The sequence below is a fragment of the Solea senegalensis genome, linkage group LG14, assembly GCF_019176455.1.
Source record: "Solea senegalensis isolate Sse05_10M linkage group LG14, IFAPA_SoseM_1, whole genome shotgun sequence".
In the NCBI taxonomy this organism is placed as follows: Eukaryota; Metazoa; Chordata; class Actinopteri; order Pleuronectiformes; family Soleidae; genus Solea; species Solea senegalensis.
This window is the reverse complement of record NC_058034.1, coordinates 19739847-19758439: the sequence shown is the minus strand read 5'-3', so window position 1 is coordinate 19758439 and position 18593 is coordinate 19739847. Positions and strand designations below refer to the sequence as shown.

General features: G+C 40.7%; 2 protein-coding genes and 1 long non-coding RNA gene across 6 annotated transcripts; 2 read left to right on the top strand and 1 right to left on the bottom strand.

Moving 5' to 3' along the window:
• Window positions 1–163: 163 nt before the first annotated feature.
• lrrc40 (leucine rich repeat containing 40) lies at window positions 164–8754 on the top strand. Of its 3 annotated transcripts, none has more exons than XM_044044551.1 (16): window positions 164–565; window positions 1900–2081; window positions 2159–2232; window positions 2877–3006; window positions 3096–3219; window positions 3642–3781; window positions 4178–4350; window positions 4522–4612; window positions 4954–4999; window positions 5164–5266; window positions 5542–5649; window positions 6732–6842; window positions 7159–7236; window positions 7319–7504; window positions 7698–7824; window positions 8590–8754. In XM_044044551.1, the coding sequence occupies exons 1-15, from the start codon at window positions 424–426 to the stop codon at window positions 7801–7803; spliced, it is 1794 nt and encodes a 597-aa protein (XP_043900486.1). In that variant the 5' UTR covers window positions 164–423; the 3' UTR covers window positions 7804–7824; window positions 8590–8754. The 3 variants fall into 3 exon arrangements, with proteins under 3 accessions (XP_043900486.1, XP_043900487.1, XP_043900485.1); XM_044044552.1 differs by having other exon boundaries at window positions 8585–8754; XM_044044550.1 differs by lacking the exon at window positions 8590–8754 and having other exon boundaries at window positions 7698–8066.
• A 1590-nt stretch (window positions 8755–10344) lies between these two features.
• Window positions 10345–17375, bottom strand: LOC122781056 (prothymosin alpha-A-like). Its single transcript, XM_044044554.1, has 5 exons — window positions 17145–17375; window positions 13754–13825; window positions 13559–13634; window positions 11641–11726; window positions 10345–11021 (listed from the first exon to the last, which is right to left on the bottom strand). The coding sequence occupies exons 1-5, from the start codon at window positions 17187–17189 to the stop codon at window positions 10983–10985; spliced, it is 318 nt and encodes a 105-aa protein (XP_043900489.1). The 5' UTR covers window positions 17190–17375; the 3' UTR covers window positions 10345–10982.
• On the top strand, window positions 10974–16766 carry LOC122781057. Of its 2 annotated transcripts, XR_006361752.1 has the most exons (4): window positions 10974–11035; window positions 11617–11740; window positions 13438–13513; window positions 16050–16766. It is a non-coding gene; the product is annotated as an uncharacterized LOC122781057 (long non-coding RNA). The 2 variants fall into 2 exon arrangements; XR_006361751.1 differs by lacking the exons at window positions 13438–13513; window positions 16050–16766 and adding an exon at window positions 12345–13370.
• Window positions 17376–18593: the final 1218 nt, after the last annotated feature.

The window sequence follows — 18593 nt, the reverse complement described above, 5'->3', positions numbered from 1 at the left end:
TCGTTCTTAAAACAAGATTTCTGATTCCTTAGCTTCTTACATGTGAATATTTTCTTTGTTTCTTTGCTCCATATAACAAGGAAAACATTACTGAATCATTTTGGTTTGTGGACAAAACAAGTCATTTGAGAACATCATCGTTTCTAGGTTTGAGAAACAGTGATCAATATTTTTTAAACATTTTATGGACCAAAGAAGTGCTCGATTAATCGAGAGATTTATACTAAAGGCACGGAGCTTTAGCAAGAGAGACCATAACGTTATAAGTTGGTGCTTTTACTTTGAAGGGCTGTGGACCGGACGTTGAGTGTTTTCTGTTTCCGTGGCGGGCGGAACCAAGTTTGTTGGGTCGTTAGAGTGTGGAGGTACGGGAGGTAAACGGACACATTACTGACGCGCGCACCAACAGAAGACTATCGACAAATGTCTCGATACAGACGTGCGGACAAAGACTCTCTGTCCGGCTTCAGGTCAGACAAACCGGAAGCTCCTGTCCCGTACGGTCTGCTGAAGACGGCGAGGAAGAGTGGGCAGCTGAACCTGTCCGGCCGAGGACTCACGGAAGGTACCGCTAGCTTAGCGTTAGCATCGGTAATCCACCGTGAAGAAAATAAAAGACGTTCATTATAAAACAAATATTGTCGCTCATAATTACGCACGTACGTATTTAATAACGAAATGTATCTAGGATTTTTATATATGTGTGTCAATATTTATGCTCATGTAAAAAAAAATAACACTGAACTTTAGTCAGAACTCCATAACTAACATATATGTCAGAACATATTTGGCCTCGTAGATGCTTTTTTGCGGCCTGTCACTTCACATCATGTCATAAAAACAATTGACACGCAACCTCCTTTTTCCCCTAGTTAATACAGATTATAATACTCAAAATATGTTTGTTAGCAGTTGATGTTTGTTTTTAGACTAATTTCGCATTTTTTTATTATCATTATTAAATATGCATCTTTCAATATCAAAACAAACATTTTTACTTAAAAATACCCCAAAATATCATCACAACTTTAGTTATTGCGACATAATAGAATATTATGTGATCGCCACCTAATAAAATAGTTTTTTGCCTCTACCAGAATCCATACATACACTATTAAACTAATATTATTAACAGTTTATGTATGGTCTTGGAAAGCTAAGCTTTAAATTAACATTGTTACAATCTGCACGGGGCCACACGGTGATGTAGGGGTTAGCAATCTTGCCTTGCAGCGAGAAGACCCGGGTTCGAGCCCCTGTTGGAACAAGGGCCTTTCTGCATGTTCTCCCTGTGTGCGTGGGTTTTCTCCGGGTTCTCCGGCTTCCTCCCACAGTCCAAAAACATGTAATGTGGGGATTAGGTAAATTGGATACCCTATTTTGGACAATCACACTCACACCCATTGGTGTGAGTGTGAGAGTGAATGGTTGCTTGTCTCCATGTGTGTGGCCCTGTGATGGACTGGCGAACTGTCCAGGCTATAGCCCGCCTATCGCCCGATGTAGGTGAGATTGGCACAGCACCCCCCGCGACCCTCTGGTGGAGTATAAAGTGGTAGATAATGATCATGACTATATGACTATATTTATGCTGTCTATACAGTATATGTATACACTCACACAATATATGAGTCCACTGTGTGCAGTGGAATTGTTTTAGTGAGCAAAGTGAAGCCTGATAAAAGAAAATGGATATTTAACTCTGAATTTTTAAAAGTAAGGCTGCAGCTAACAATTATTTTTCATAATCAATTAATTGTTATGTTTTTTGTTCACAAAAAAAACTGTTTTCACAAATTTCAGGCTCAGACTTTGTTACAAGTTTAGAATTTGGCCTGTTTTAAGGTAGTGTTGAGTGACAATAAAAAAAAATCCAGAACGTACTAACACTTGTCTCAGTTCCTCAGAGCGTGTACCGTCTGAACGTCGACACGCCGGAGGAGGCGCAGAAGGATGTGGGCTTCGGAGCATCGGATCGCTGGTGGGAACAGACAGACCTCAACAAACTGCTGCTCTCGTCCAATCTTCTGACACAGCTGTCTGAGGACATTAGACTCCTGCCAGCTCTCACCACACTGGATGTGAGTAACATATAACTCCACCAAAATCCTTTATAGTGTTTTGAGTGTATGAAGACATTTTCTATTTCCCTCTGCAGCTCCATGACAACCAGCTGAGCAGTTTGCCCAGCGCGTTGGGAGAACTGCAGGAATTGCAGCAGCTCAGACTGAGGTACAGGCACTCACTCTGCAGTCTCTGAGCAGGATGTGTGATGATGATGTTGTCATAGATGACAGTTAAGGTTTCAGTGTACGTCAAAACAGTGACACCAAGTCCAAAGTCGCACCCTTCCTCATCCCGGACCCTGTGGAGCAGATGTTATAGTCACAATATGAATCTTTGAATATGAACACTTGTCCAGTAAAAAACCTGGACTTTTTAAGGTAAAGTTAGCGATTGCAATTTTAGATATAGATTATAAACGTCTGGTAGTTGTTGTAGCAGTTAGCCCTGAGGATTCAACATGTCCTAAAATGACAAAAGTGGAGCATTGCTACGTCCCTCTGTGTTCAGCCTCTGATAAACACTCCTCTCTTGTGCTGACACCGACTGTAGAACATTTCTGCATCTTTTGCTGATGGCTTACAGAAAATAGTTGAACTAGCTTATTGAAAACCAGGAAGATACCATGTATAAAGTCAATTATCTGGAGCTTTTCTTGCTGTGTTTACACATTAACTCACTCTGATATAATATGGAAATTTGACACAGGAGTTAGGAGAAGTTCCTGAGACCCATTTTGGTAGACATTAACACATACAGTTCCTTTATGTTTTTTCATGTAAACTGAAGTTGGTGTTGTCCTGTGTAATCAGTCACAACCAGCTGACATCACTGCCAGTGGAGGTGTCTGCTTTGAAGAACCTCCGTACCCTCACAATACAGAAGAACCTGCTGGAGAACCTGCCAGAAGAACTGGGCCAACTAGAGAACCTGACCGAGCTGGTAAGTGGTAACTAACTAACTAACACACACTGTGTGTGTGTGAGTGTGAGTGATCCATCTGACGAAATGTTCCATTTGTTTTTATGAAGGACTTGTCCAACAACCACCTGAAGGTCCTGCCGTCCAGCCTGGGTCGTCTCTCATGTCTGCAGAAGCTGAATGTGTGTCACAACAACCTCAGCTGTCTGCCAGACACTCTGTCCCAGCTCAAAGGTAAGAGCACAAAGACTGGAATATTCCCAGATATTTCAGATCCATGTGAATATGTTTTAAAGTAAAGTTGTGATTCCAAACATCTCTTGCCAGTGATTGACAAATTCATAATATTAGATATTACAGATGTTTGGCCGTGTAAATTAGTGGCGATATTATGCAGAAGTGTGTCCACATATGAAAAGTTTGGGAACCACTGCTCTACACTGCAGCTTTTCAGACCGGTTTATCTTCATTTACCAGAACAACAGTAGACAGAAACCAGCTTTATTTGAAATTTGGCAAAGTTTAAAGTGATAGTTTGGGTCTTTTGATGACAAATGGCTTCAGACACAGATTCTTCAGTGAAAACAGGAACACAAGGTATAACAGATTTTTAGTGCTTACACCCAGTTAATGAGATGTTTTTTGTCCTTCTATAGCTGTTAAACTGCTGGACTGCAGCAACAACCAGCTGACTGAGGTCCCCTCCAGTCTATCAGAGATGCTCGCGCTGGAGCAGCTCTATCTCAGACACAACAAGCTCCGCCTCCTTCCACAGCTCCCCGCACCTGCGCTCAAGGTGACCAAAGGAGCATGTGTTCAAATAAATTTTTGGTGTTAAATAATGCTGATAAAGTTACACAGCTGTTGTTTATGGTCTTATACACACACTGTGTGTTTGCCTCTGTCTATGATCACTGGCTTTACATCATGCTGAAAGGGTTATTATTGAATTTTTGATCATTAATGCCAAAAGTATGCTGCTTATGCCAGGTTTAAAATATGTTAATAAACTGAATGATTAAGTATTAATCATCTGAGCTGGGTTATGTCCACTAAAATAGCTTGTATTCACCAAAAAAATGGTTGACATTGTTGATGTAATTTGCTAAGTGTGGGTCATACAGTATAGTGAGGCCTCATGTCTGTCTGTGTGTGTGTGTGTGTCGGTGTCGGTGTGTGTGTCGGTGTGTAGGAGTTGTACATCGGAAACAACCAGATCGATGAGCTCCAGACAGAGCAGCTGTCCTCTCTGGCCGCTATCTCTCTCCTTGAACTCCGAGACAACAAGATCAAAACCCTACCAGAGGAGATCACCTTACTGAGCACGCTCACACGACTCGACCTCACCAACAACGACGTCTCAACGTAGGTTCACTGCCACCATCCGGACATCACTCCTTTCTTTCCTTTCTTTCCTTTCTTTCCTTTCTTTCACTCCTGACACATTTATTATACCGTTTTTTTTCCTGGATTTTATGCTTTTTGTGAGCAAAAAATGAAACTAAACTAAGACTCTTTTGGATTTATCTCTGTCAGTCTTCCAGCATCTCTCGCCCTCCTGCCCAATCTTAAGGTGTTGCTGTTGGAGGGAAATCCTCTGCGAGGAATCAGAAGAGACTTACTCACTGTAGGTGAAACACACACACTGAGCTTTTACACTTAAATTAAAAACTTATCCACACAGAAACACAACTTGATCATGTTGACCAAATTTGTAGTCGTCGTTTTTTTTGTTTTTTGCCTTTCTTTTCTTTTGCTGATTCACCTAAACTCATTCTCATGTGTCCACACTAAAAGATAACACTACAAAATCCATAATTGATGGTAAATAATGGTGGATCTTACTATAATGTATATTTAATAACATTTGACCTCCTTAAATCACCCGTTAATGTTTGGTTCATTCATTATTCATATTATTCATTTTCTGGCTCGGTTACCATTCTCCTGTGTTTGTCTTCATCACAGAAAGGAACCAATGAGCTTCTGAAATATTTAAGAGGAAGAATTAAAGGTAAAGTTCACTCATTGTGTTGACTGGAAACACACATGTGTACAAACCTGTTAAGTGACCACTCTAAATGTTTTTTCTGGCTCTAATTGTTTAAGAAGAAAAAAAAGTGTTTATAACTGTGTGTGTGTGTGTGTGCGTGCGTGCGTGTGTGTGTGTGCTTGCAGAGGAGCCCGAGCAAGGAGAGGACAGACAAACTGCCATGACGTTACCCAGCCAGGCCAACGTCAATGTTCATAACATTAAAACTCTCAAGATACTGCAGTACAGGTTAGACACACATAGTCAATCAAAATAGTTGCAGATTATGATGGATTGGTTTAAAAGTTTTTTAAATGATTAAAATAGGTTTTCAGCTTCTTAAATGTGACTATTTTCTGGTTTGAAAAGCACTGATCAATGTTATTCAACATTTTGTGGACCAAATTATTAATTAATTATGAAAATAATCATTAGTTGCAGCCCTAAAGTCTTGATATTATTACTATTATGATTATTGTTATAGTTATTATTACAATGCTAAGAGTTTGTGTGTCTGTGTTCAGTGAGAAACAGGCAGACATGATTCCAGATGAGCTGTTTGACGCTGCAGGGGAACACGGCGTGGCTACAGTGAACTTCAGCAAGAACCAGCTGACCTCCATACCTCCCAGGTACACACACACAAACACACACGGTCTTCCAGGTCAGTTATTTACAGCTAAGAATAACTTGTAAATTGTTAAACTTAAACAAGTAAAACTTGCCATGGTTTTAAAACTCTAATGATGAAGTTTATAACAGTATCTGTTATAAATATATATATCATGAATTATAGAACTACAGTACAGAAAAATTGGCATTTTTAATCGCTACTTTAAATCAGGGGCGTCCAAACTTACCTCCCAAAGTCCCGTCCTGGCCATAAATAATATATCATAAAACTGAAGCTGCGTTATGGCCGTACAAAATCTCACCGACGGCCCGACTTTGGACACGCTTACCTTAAATAGTCTGCGTTTCCCCTTAATGACAACTCACCTGAAGTTAAGGAGCTGGTTCATATTTAAGTGGAAAGGAATTTGTCGGTTTTATGAATTCGAATATCTGTAAAGATATGTTGTCTTTATTATTATTTGCTTCTTAACTGTTTTTATGTCATACTCTTTTTTATTTATTTTATTTGTTGGTCTTTTTTAAGGACACTGCACTGACCCCCATTCACTTGGGTAGCCTTCAAAAAAGCCTTTTCCCTGGCCTTAACTCTTCATGCCTCAACGTAATCTTCTCGTAGTCGATTAATTGAGAAAATAATTAATACATTTTTACATTACTAAAAATTAAATGTTGTCGCACTCTGCTGGCCATATTCCCACACCCTGTGACGTTTGATAGTTGTAATCCCATCTATGAATGTTCCTCAAAATATTTAGATACAACTGATTCATGTTTTGAATGTCTCGAGAATAACTTTTAAGTGATTTAAAATAATCACTATGATGACAGTTTTTTTATTACTCCTTATTAGTCACACAGAAAACATCAGATATTAGTTACTATTAAAGACTCCGGAACAAAGGGGTTAGAGTCTCAATCTAAAATCAGTCTGATGTAAAGACTGCTGCTGCTGTGCTGCCCTCTGCTGGTGATCTGGTGTCAGTTGCAGCACAGTTCGTCTTCAACTGCGCCAGTTTGTATTTTAATAATCAATCAATTAAAACAGTTCCCGCACTAACTGTGTGTGTGTGTTGTGCAGATTGGTGGAGTTTCACTCCTCACTATCAGACATTAACCTGGGCTTCAACAAACTCACCTGCTGTTCTCCTGACATCTGCAAGTTACTGCAGCTGACACACATCGACCTCAGGTACACACACACTCACACTCTTATCCTTCTCTAACCTTCACCCCCAGTTAATGTTTAACCCTAGCCTTAACTTAACTTAATATCAATTCAAATCTTAGTCTTAAACTTAAACCAGTTCCTCAGAAAATGAGAAATATCTTAACTTAAATGTCTTAGGTTAAATACTTGAAACGGGTCATCACAAACTAAAAAAAAGTAAACATTTGGGTGAAAAATGTAAGTTTTAGTGACATTTCTCAAGTTTCTGAAAACAAAATTGGGTCATTTTAATAATGCAGATTAGACCTTCAGGACCATGTTTGTGCTTCACCTGCAGGAATAACCAGCTGAGTGATTTACCCTGTGAAATGAAGACCTTAACTAAACTACGCTCCATTATCCTCAATTACAACAGGTAAAGGGTCAGTTCTACACAAACAGTCATGGTGTGGCCGCAGCAGTAACGCTCTCTGTGTGTGTGTGTGTGTCGACCACAGGTTCAAGTCCTTCCCTGACGTCCTCTACCAGCTGACGTCCTTGGAGTCGGTGTTGCTCGGTAACAATCAGGTGGGCTCCGTGGACCCAGGTCGTCTGGTGAAGCTGGTTCACCTGTCCACGCTGGATCTGTCAAACAACGACCTGCTCAACGTTCCCCCTGAACTGGGCCTTTGCTCCAGCCTCAGGTACGACCCTCGGCTCCAAGAACATTTTAAAACCTATTTTAAATCAATTATACACTTAACGAAAACCTCCTAAACAAACTGGACCTTTTTAACTTTTCAAAGCCTGTAATTGTGTTTCAGGCCTAAAAAATATCAGTAAAAAACTGAAATTGAATAAGAATGATGGCTGAAAACTGTCTGTGTTGTTCCGCAGGAGTCTTAGTCTAGAGGGGAATCCTTTCCGCACACCCAGAGCAGCCATAGTGGCCAAAGGGACGGACGCAGTGTTGGAATACCTCCGCGGCCGCATACCAACATGAATCTGCTCACTTGACATTTCAGTCAGTTATTATTATTATTGTTATATACACTTAAGCCAAAAATCTGAGTCTGCTGTTTACGATGACGAAAGCACTTTTATGAATAAAACCTTTGCCAAGTGTGGCGCACAATGATCTGGATTTATAATAATGATAATCTACATGTTTCAGAGCACAGCTCTGTTGTAAATCAGTCTGCAACTGTGAAACAAAATGAGTTTTGGCACCAATTTAATCGTTGAAATAAATCTTTTGGGTTCTAAGGATTGTTTAAATATAGTTTTGTTATAGAAGCTGCACTGGTTACGTTTTACTAATCATTAAAGTGATGTTTTAGTTATTTTCTGACAAACTACCTGCTTTGTAAACCACTCTCTCTCCTGCACTGAAGTCTATTTGGGAAAATCAGCATTTTTAGCTCATAGGGGAAGAAGAGCTGCTGATCCTCTGCTGCCTCCTCTGGTGAGATTGTGTCACTTTGGTAAATCTGAACAAAGAATTTAAAACACCGTCTGAAGATGACACTTTAAAACTTACTGATGGAGGCAGCAGTCAGTGGATCGATGACTCCCGTGTGCTGTGATGTAAAATAGCTATTATTAACTTTTTCTCTGTGGACCTTGGTGTGGGATGAAAGATCGTTTTTAAGAAGGTTATAGAAGGTTGAATTCTACTTTATGGTTTCTTTGGAGGTTCTCAGAATGTTCTGAAGGGTTTCAAAGTCAATGAGGAAGTTTTTTTGTCTATTTTTGAGAGAAGGTTCTTGACTTGTTTTTTGAAGTTTAGGTTCTCGCTGAGAAGTTTGAAGATGTGCTTCATGAGTGTTGGAGGTTGGTTGTTCTTGGCTGCAGTGATGAATCACCCAGGAGACGATTGATGGACAGAAAAACTCAAGTGTGGACAACATGACTGTCAGAAAAATGTAAGAAAGATAATTTTGTAGCAATGAAACCTTTTGATTCGTGTATGGGTTTTTTTTTCAGTTATATCATAACAAAAACAGGTCTTTCCTGTTGTGTAACGACACACACACGGCAGTTGATAGATTTAAACAGATTTCCCAACGGTGTGGTTATGTGATTGCGCTTCATCATGTTTCCCACTTTTTTAAGACATAATCCAGGGTTCCTAAAGGTCATGAAATGAAATTCCCTGTAAAAGTTTAGAAAGTTAGAGTAATTCTTCTCCAGGCCTGGAAATAGTTTAGAATTGAGTGAATATCAGGGATCTAATATGAAACATCTCTGATAGAAGTGATGAACATGGTATAATTTATGTTCATGTCTGAGTGAAGTTAGGAAACACTAACCTGACCTTTCAATGACCAAGATAATCCATCAAAATTCCATGTTTTATTTTTGCTACAAAGTGTTCTATGGTCACTATCAGGGGGCCTAGCCTTTGTTAAACTACTAAATGACTAAAATTAGGTGAAAAGGTTGTGGGGACTGTGTGGGAATCTTGACAATCATGTGGAGCATGGCAACTCATTTATAGCGATACCTTTTTTTTAAAGGCAAGTGAATAAAACAACTATTTAAGTTTAAGATCACAAAAACAGATGTAGGCTGAACATTCACTTGTTTTCATACTTAAATTCCACAGTTTAATCCCTCCATTTTTGGTTGTTTTACACGTTTTGCTAATTATTGTCATTTACGAAAACCCCTAAAAGGAAAATGGGGGGGACAACTTTTTAGGATCGTTTTCCTTTGTCAAATTTACTTAATACTTTCAAATTAAAACAAAGCATTGTTGGTTGTTTCATGCTAATTATATATTTATAGAGCTGAAACAATTACTCAATGAATCATTATTAATCGTTTACCAACTCCTGGTTTCTTTGCTCCATAAAACAAAGAAGTCATTAAAACTGAATAGTTTTTGGTTTTGGGTCAAAAAAGACATTTGAGAACATAATGAAGTTTGAGAGACACTGATCAGAAAATAATCATTATTTGCAGGTCATAAATGATTCACAACTTAATTATGAACATGGTTCACATACAAATCTGAACTAAAATGTTGGGAAAATATGTTCAGGGACCCAAAAATGACCCCTTTCTGGGCCCCGACCCAGTGTTTGGTGATTCTCACTCCAGTACCAGGGTCGGTGCTGCTGCTGCTGCTGCTCTGTGACATGTGGAATTTTTTATTTTGTGACATACAGGACGTTGTTGTTGTTGTTTGGAACAAACTTTATTGAAACTGTCAACCAGGACAGGTGCAACCTGACAAAGCTGGATTAAATTTTCCCCAAAAAAGTATGAATAAGAGAGTCTCCAACAGTTAATATGCCAGTTTGTGTTTTACAATCCTCAACCACAACATGTTAATAATCAGTTATCTAAAAAATAATAATCATTATCATCATCATAATAATAATAATAATCATAATAAAAATGAACACCATGCCCTGTTGGAAAGATCACACACACACGACTGATTCTCCCCCCTCTCTCCTTTTTTGTTTTTACTGCAGGCTTCACTGTACACGACCTCTGACCTCTGACATGTAGAAACTAACACAATTACAAAGCATCAAAATCCAACGACCGTTTATTGTTCCAACGAAACAGCACAGACAGAAGAAACAGTATTAACATCTGGCCATGACGGATGGGCAGACGGACGGAGCGACAGACAGTGACAGACGGACGGACGGACGGCAGGAACTACAGCCTCGGGAATCTCACACACAAACTACCGGGAATACACACACACACACACACACACGGGTCGCTTTCCCCCACGCCACTATATGTCAACACGCGCCCTACGGGAAACCTAAGCAGAAACCTAGTGGAAGAAAAGAACAGGGGAGGGGAGGAAGGGGTGGAGCTTAAGGGAGGGCGGATGCCTCCGATTGGCTGATACTGAATGTGGACGGCTGATGATTGAGTCTGGATCTAAAAGTCCTCAAAGCACCACTTGATACCCAGAAAAAAGATCTCGCTGTTGTTGCAAAATGGCCAAACCTCCTTGCAGTATTTACAAAAATATAAAATGTAAATAAAAATACAAACGTATTCTTGTTTGTAAAAGTATTTCTCATTCTCATTTGAAGAAGGGAGGACTGAGGTGTCGGAGGTTTGCTGGGACAAAAAAACACAACCGGCTGTCTGCCCTCTGGGTGGCGTCGTCGTCCTCCAGACAGCGCGGCCGAGCCCGGCCGAGCTCTACTTGTCTGTCTTCTGCTTCTTGGTTTCCACTTCGTCCTGGAAGACAAAAGGTGAGAGGACAGGGTTAGAGCTGAGGAGTCAAACAGAGATATGTCGTCAAATTTACTCATTTAAGGAGTTATCATCTCATCGCTAAGGCCGGTGTCCGATTTAGACAGTAGTCTGACTAAGAGTATACATGCGGAGGAGCAAATCGATTTATTGGTTGTGTATGTGTGACTCTGCCTCCTTAGGTGGCGCTGTATTCGGACTGTGAATCACATTATCCCGGTATGTTAGTCTGACTAAGACTAGCTCGATTATAGTCAGACTAACATGTTTACATGACATTAAAAAACTTAATTATTGTGGTACAATTTCGAACTATACGTAGATTTTGGAACTATAATAGGTTTTGGAATTATTCGTACATTTTGGAATTTTAAGTAGATATTGGAATTATAAGTATAATTTGGAACTTTAAGTAGATTTTGGAATCTCATCAGAGCAGGAACTAAAAGAAAACATCACTGATGGAGCAGAAACAGTCGAGGCGATCTAGAACTGTATCATGTAAAAGTAATGAAAATCCCCATTTAATCTCGTTTTAATCTGATTATGTACATACTATATTATAATACCATGTCCTTAGTTGGTCACACGTGGAGAAACTCACCTCCTCGTCATCGTCATCATCGTCCTCTGCTGCTCTCTTCCCCCTCGGCCCGTCCAGGTCGTCGTCATCGTCCTCGTCTTCCTCACCTGAAGACACACAGGTACAATCACAGTGAGGAACCTCCTCCGTTCACATTAGACTCAGCTTTTTATAACGTGACACTGACCGTTCAGTGAACTCCACTCGCCTTATTAATCATTATCATGCAGCATGAACAAAAGCAGGAGAAGATAGTTGGAGGAAAATGGCAAAAAGACATTTATTTTGAAACCTAAAATGAAGTTAATCAGTATGCGTGCCAACACTGTACATGAGAAAACTTTCTATTTATGCTTCAGTGAAAGTGTCCAGTCATCTCCATGGTAATACCACACACAACACTTGTGTTTTTGGCCACATTTGACTGTCATAATATCACTGTCCTTTTCCTGTGATTCTCCTCCTCGTGTCTGAATGAGTGTACATCATGAGCTCAAGGGCATTGTGCAGTTGCACTGTCTGTCCACTGGGTGGCACCCCTGCCCTTTATAACTGAGCAAATCTGAGTGTAATGACCTGACTGTGATCTGATGCTGATCCAGTCAATATGCAGTTGCTGTCGTTGCCGTGTTAGTGTGTGTGAGTGTTACACAACACACACCAATGCTATATAAAGTCATGATTTTATTGAATCCTGTAATTCTTGAATTGTAAATCATTTCCAGCTCCAGCAGCTGCTCCAAGAAGAAGAATTAGGGAGGGTCTGGTTTTAAATTCTCGTCAAATGTGAATCAAGTCCTCCTGTTACTGGTTTACATACATGGCCACAGGCCAGGCCAGGACTGGACTGGCCTGGACTCTCTGGACTGGACTTAACTGGAGTGGACTGGACTCGTGCACAGAGCAGATGAATCCTTATCGAGCAGCTGCTGTGGTGTCAAGAGTTTTATTTAAATTCCTATTATAAATATGCAGGTGCTTTCTTCTCAAGCACACACACACACAGAGTGAAGGTGTGTGTGTGTGTGTGTGTGTGCATGCGACATCAGCGACCAGTGAACAGCAACTTTTCCTGGACACAAACACAGAGTCAGTGCAGCACCAGCTGTTGTCACGACCTTTATTTAGAGGTCGTATTATACCCAGGTCTCTATGTCTTCCAGTGATGCTCGTCTTTAAGAAATCCCTGCATCTCATCAGAGCTCATTTATTTATTTTAGGACAATTTGTCCTTATCATAGATTTACATGAAATTGCTTCATTTAAACATTTTTACACAACGATGAAGGGGAAGAAAAAAAAAACATGTATACAAGAATATAATAATATAAGCATCAAAAGTCAAAACATGTCACTTATTTTACTAAAAAAAGCACATGTTTAAAAGGTACAGTGTGGGGATTTAGCGACATCTATTGGTGCAGCTGAATATTCCTCTTCCAAACATGCAGGAGAACCAGTTAATCATCCTACAGATTATAAAACAAACAGATTAACTAACCCTCCTTTTTCTTTCTCATCTATTCCTGTAATATTATTTACTGCATTTATATTTCCTTTTTTTCTTATTTAACATCTATTTATCTAAAATGTACTTTGATTATTGCATAATATAAATATTAATTTGTGTAAATGTGTACTTTTCATAAATAATTAGTAATTATTATAGTAATAATTAATAATTCTGCCAATTAGGCAGAATTAGTCAATATGTTTTTTTTCATCTGGACAGATGTTTAAAAATCACTTCTATTTTCAAAATAAAAGTCTAAATAACTCAAAAGACATTAATATAATTATTTTATATTTGATGTCCAGAATGGAATGCCAAATCTTTCACGCCGGACCCGTCTCTACAGGGCAGGAGAGAGCGACGTCACAGCGCCACATACAGGTCTGGCTTATGTACTGCAGTGTTTTTGGTGGATTTTACACCCACCTTCTCCCTCCTCGTCCTCCTCGTCCTCTCCCACGTCCTCTTCTACCTCATTCTCCTGCTCACCGTTCTCCTCGTCCTGACAGGATGAGACATGCAGTCACACTTATATTTATCACAGAAGCAGTGCTCGTGTTCAGCAAACACAGCAGCAGTAGAACAAGTAGAAGAAGAAGAGGAAGTAGAACATCGTCTTACAGCTTTGCCGTTGGCGGCAGTGTCTCCATCTCCGTTCTCGGCCTCTTCGGTCTGTTTCTTCTCCTTCAGCTCCTGAGAGCAAACGTATTCTTAGTCACAGACACATACACACGTCCACGTTTATGAATGAGGTGCAACAATAACGATCTGAGAACCAAACTCTGATGATGATGCCGAGTGTGTATCGTGATACAGAGGCCACCGTACGGTAGATATTGTGATAATGCTTTATTAACCTTTAACGACAAGGCAAGTGGACAAGTTTGCGATATATGGTTCTGTTTGTAGTCAGAACTCCGAATTTCTGGAGGTCATAAGGCATCGGATTGGTTTGAGTTCCCGACTTTTTAACTGGCTTTATACTGAACTACACATTAGGTCATTCTCAAAACTACCGTCACAGCATTTGCTGAAGGAATTTTTTTATTGCTTATTTGTTTCACTCCATACACAAACTATCAAAAACTAATTTCTTGATGCATTATTATTTTTATTTCTTAATTGTGTTTTCTATATGTCTATGCTTTAGAGCGGAGCAATATAACCTAAAAAACATTTAACTGCAGTTTTTGTACCAGATTTCATTTCACTTTATATTGTGATTGAGTGTTAACACATGGGATACCATCAAAAGGATATTAATTACCATTAATGGCAGCATTAACAACATGTGCTGCATCACATTTATTCAAAAAAAATGCAGCCAATTTAAATTTCAAAAATGATTGAGTGTTCATATCTCTTTAGGTTCCAGTTGAAAAACAAGAATCTGGCGAAAGAGTGATGATTAGATTTGGTTTGATTTGAGCGTGCATTCATTTGCAGAGCATACAATTATGTTAAATCCAAACCTTAATCCTGAACTACAATTCAAATCTTAGCCCTAGTTCCTCAAAAAATAGGTTGTGCCTCATTACGTCCAGGTTTTGGTCTCCATGAGGACTGCTGGTCCTTACAAGGTCAGTGTTTATGCCAGAAAAAAGTCCTAAAGAGGCAAAACATACAAGAACACACACAGACACAGAAAAGGAGGGAAACTCCATCCTCCTCCTCACCTTCACCAAACTCTGGCTGCCAGTTGCCTTTTACAGTCAGGTGGCAGTCTTGTAAATCTCAGTCCTCCTATTGGCCGGTTCTCCCTAAGTCCCTCCCACCTTCTTGCTGGCTGGCTGTAACCTGACACCGTCTGTCACTGCTGCCATGTAGTCAGAGTAGAGCCTGGCAGAGAAACCACAGGCTCCCAGGACTACAAGTCCCAGCAGCAGGAGCAGCAGCAGCAGCAGTAGCTTCTGACAAACTTCCAAAGTATATATTTATTTAACTTCATTGAGTTTGTGGGACCTGTGCGCTGGTTTTCGGACTGTTGTACACTCGTGTTTCCTACACATAACAGTAAGTAGTGAAATAACGACCGACACAGAAGAATCCACACACACACTCATCGGTCGACCTGTTCACACACGCCTGTGTCTGCTCACAGAGCGCCTCAATCATTCTTCACCTCTTTAACCCTTTGAATGGCTGACTAACAGCAAACATCACATGCTGTTTTTGGATTAGACAGCATTCTGCATTACCAAAACACACCATGTGAGGGCGTCAGTTCAGTCAGTACTTCTAGATTACGTGGCTTGCGTTGCATCTAGCAGAAGTCGATCACATCGCGTTTATCGTTTAGCGTAAACACTACACAAGTTCTCCTGATAAAGTTGTTCTTCTGGTTACCGATGTTATATAGCCCACATCACCGATGTAGTTGAAGTTAGAAATCAGAACATTTGTAGTCGGGAGTTTCAGCTGGAACGCCCCCCTCTGGTCGGCTTCCCAACACCGAAGGTCAGAGTGTCCTCACAATCCGCAACATTGGATTCCAAGATGGCCGCCTCTCACGCTAGTGGTAAAAAACACTGCAAATTTTACCATTCACTAAATGTCTTTCTGGAAATGTTGCTACGATGTTTGTATGAGCAAAACACCGCATTGTTGTTGTTGCTAACAATGCCTAGCCCGACAAAATTTGCATTAAAAAAATCCAACTTTGAAATTCAAGTATGTGGTCGAAGTTTCAACTGGACCCCCAACCCCTGGTAGGCTTCCCAACTACAATCCCCAACATCGGATTCCAAATGGCTGCCACTTGCGTTAGTAGTAAACACATTGCGACTTTTCGGAATGTACCATTAACTTACAGGTACCTGACACATTTTTTACCCCCTCTTTCTAAAATCTTTTTTTCTTCTTGTGATTACCGTTTTCCCTCGCGCTCACTGAGGTTTTTTTTCTCTTTTTTTTACAGTCAAACCGGCGCTGCATGCGCAGCAGCTCACTGAAGACAGGCACGATCCCTGCCCCTCCTCGCGCGCCAGCTGCTTCACACACACACACACACACACACACATATATATATAAATGAAAACTATCAGTCTGGACTTGCCGTTCCTCTGATCTCACCGCGTCCCGCCCCCTCGTGTTTGAAAAGTGACAAACAAAACTGCGGAAATGAACAATAACGGCGGGCGCTCGCGGCGGTGGCGGCGTCGCACGCGCCACCGCTCGCGGCAGCAGCAGGTTCCGCTTCTTCCTAAACTAAAAACCTCATTAATGAGGACAATAACGAGGTCGGAGACTGGGAGGAGCGAAAGAGTCCGCAATGACAACTAAACACAAATACAAGAGCGTGTATGTATGCGCGTGTGTGTGGACGCGCAACAACGCGCGCTCACGGCCACACGAAGCGGAGAGCTCTCGCTCGTTCGCTCGCTGTTCGGCGGCGGTCGGGAGGAGCTCGCGATGAATAAACGAAGATTATTGTTCGGTCACGTCACCGATTAGTTACGAGCCGGTGCGACTAATCTGCAGAGTGTAGTTAATATTATCCTGCGCGTTAGTGACCACTTATCTTCTTCCTCACAAACACACACACACATTCACACACTCACGCGCACACACACACTTGAACTAATTCGACGTATAACTGAATATTTACGAGTTTGAATAAAAACAACAAACTGAAGCTTTTTTCTTTTTTTCTTTTTTTGTCTCTGTGTTTTGAGTGGGAGGAATATTCCAACTGAATCACCAAAGTAGCGTTAATCTAGATTATTTAAACACACAATCACAGACACACACACGGTGAAGGTGACAGATGCTCTATACTGTGTGTTCATATGTGTGTGTGTGCTGATCATCCTCACTCACAGCTGCTTCACCTACACACGTTTCAATGGACAAACAGCAGCACAGTCCAAACCCATCACACACACACACACACACTTTACATATTCAAATGAGCAACACACTCATTAATAAAAGCACAGGACTTTTTTTGTTTTGTTTTTTATAAATGACCTTATCTTGTTGTGGTCTCGTCCTCTCGTCTTCTCGTTCTTACCTTAGCGCTCAGTTCCCCGCTGCTCTCCACTTTACTGTCCGCCATGTTACTGATGCAAAAGAAACTACTTAATAATATCCAGTCACACAGAGAGATGTGAAATTAAAACGGAAACCCGGAGCAGACGGAGCGTCCTCAGCAGAGATGTTGGTGAGTGAGTGAGTGCGTGCGTGCGTGTGAGTGAGTGCGCGCGTGTGTGTGAGTGCGCGAGTGAGTGAGTGAGTGAGTGTGTGGAAAGAAGAGAGGTTGGTCCAACCAGCGGCGGGTTTATAGACGGAGCTGCTGCTTTTATACAGCAGTGGGAGGCGTAAAGGTGTCCGCACTCACAAGCTCATTGGTCCATTAGCCGCGAAAATATTCAGCCTGTGATTGGCCAGAGGGAAACAATGGCTCTCTCTCTCTCTCTGTCTCTCTCTCTCTGTCCATGTATTTGTTGCCTCTCTCTTCTGTCACAAACACTGACCTTGTCAGGACCACTAGTCCTCATGGAGACCAAAACCTGGTCCTAATAAGGCATAACCCAATTTCTAAAAGGACTGGTTAAGTTAGGGGTACGATTTGAAATGTGGTTCTAGTTAAGATTGGGGTTAAGGATTTTTTTTTCTTTTAGCTACACAAACGTGTGTGTGTTCTTCTGTCATAATCACTGACCTTGTCAGGACCAGTAGTCCACATGGAGACCAAAACCTGGTCATACTGAGACATAACCTCATTTATTAAAGGACTGATTAAGTTTAAGTCAAATATTCTAATTGTGGTTAAGTTAAGGTTAGGGTTAAGGCGTTTTAGTCTGCCCCAATGAATAGAAGTCAATACAGTGTCCTAAGAAGACTAGCTACACAAGCCAGAGTGTGTGTGTGTGTGTGTGTGTGTGTGTGTCTTCTGTCACAAACACTGACCTTGTCAGGACCAGTAGTCCTCGTGGAGACCTAACCTGGTCCTATTGAGACAGAACCTCATTTCTTAAGGAACTTGTTAAATTTGTTAGGATTTGAAATGTGGTTTTAGTTAAGGTTGGGGTTAAGGTTTTTTTTAGTTTGTCCTAATGAATGGAAGTCAATACAATGTCCTAAGAAGAATAGCTACACAAGCCTGTGTGTGTGTGTTCTTCTGTCATAAACACTGACCTTGTCAGGACCAGTAGTCTTTCGGAGACCAAAACCTGGTTTAAAACTAGTTAAAGGGTAAGAATTTGAATTGCAGTTAAGTTAATGAATGGAAATCAGTGCAGTGTACCAAGAATAATAGCTGAGTATGTGTGTGTGTGTGTGTGTGTGTGTGTGTGTGTAGTCCATATGTTACTAATGTAGTGAGGACCTTAATCTGATTACACAGTCACTTAATGGGAAATCGTCTTCCTCCCTCTCTACAAGTAAAATGCAGCAGCAGCAGCTTCTGTTACCGCTTTTTAATTTCAGGAGGGAGACTTAAAAGATAGGGTTAGGTTAA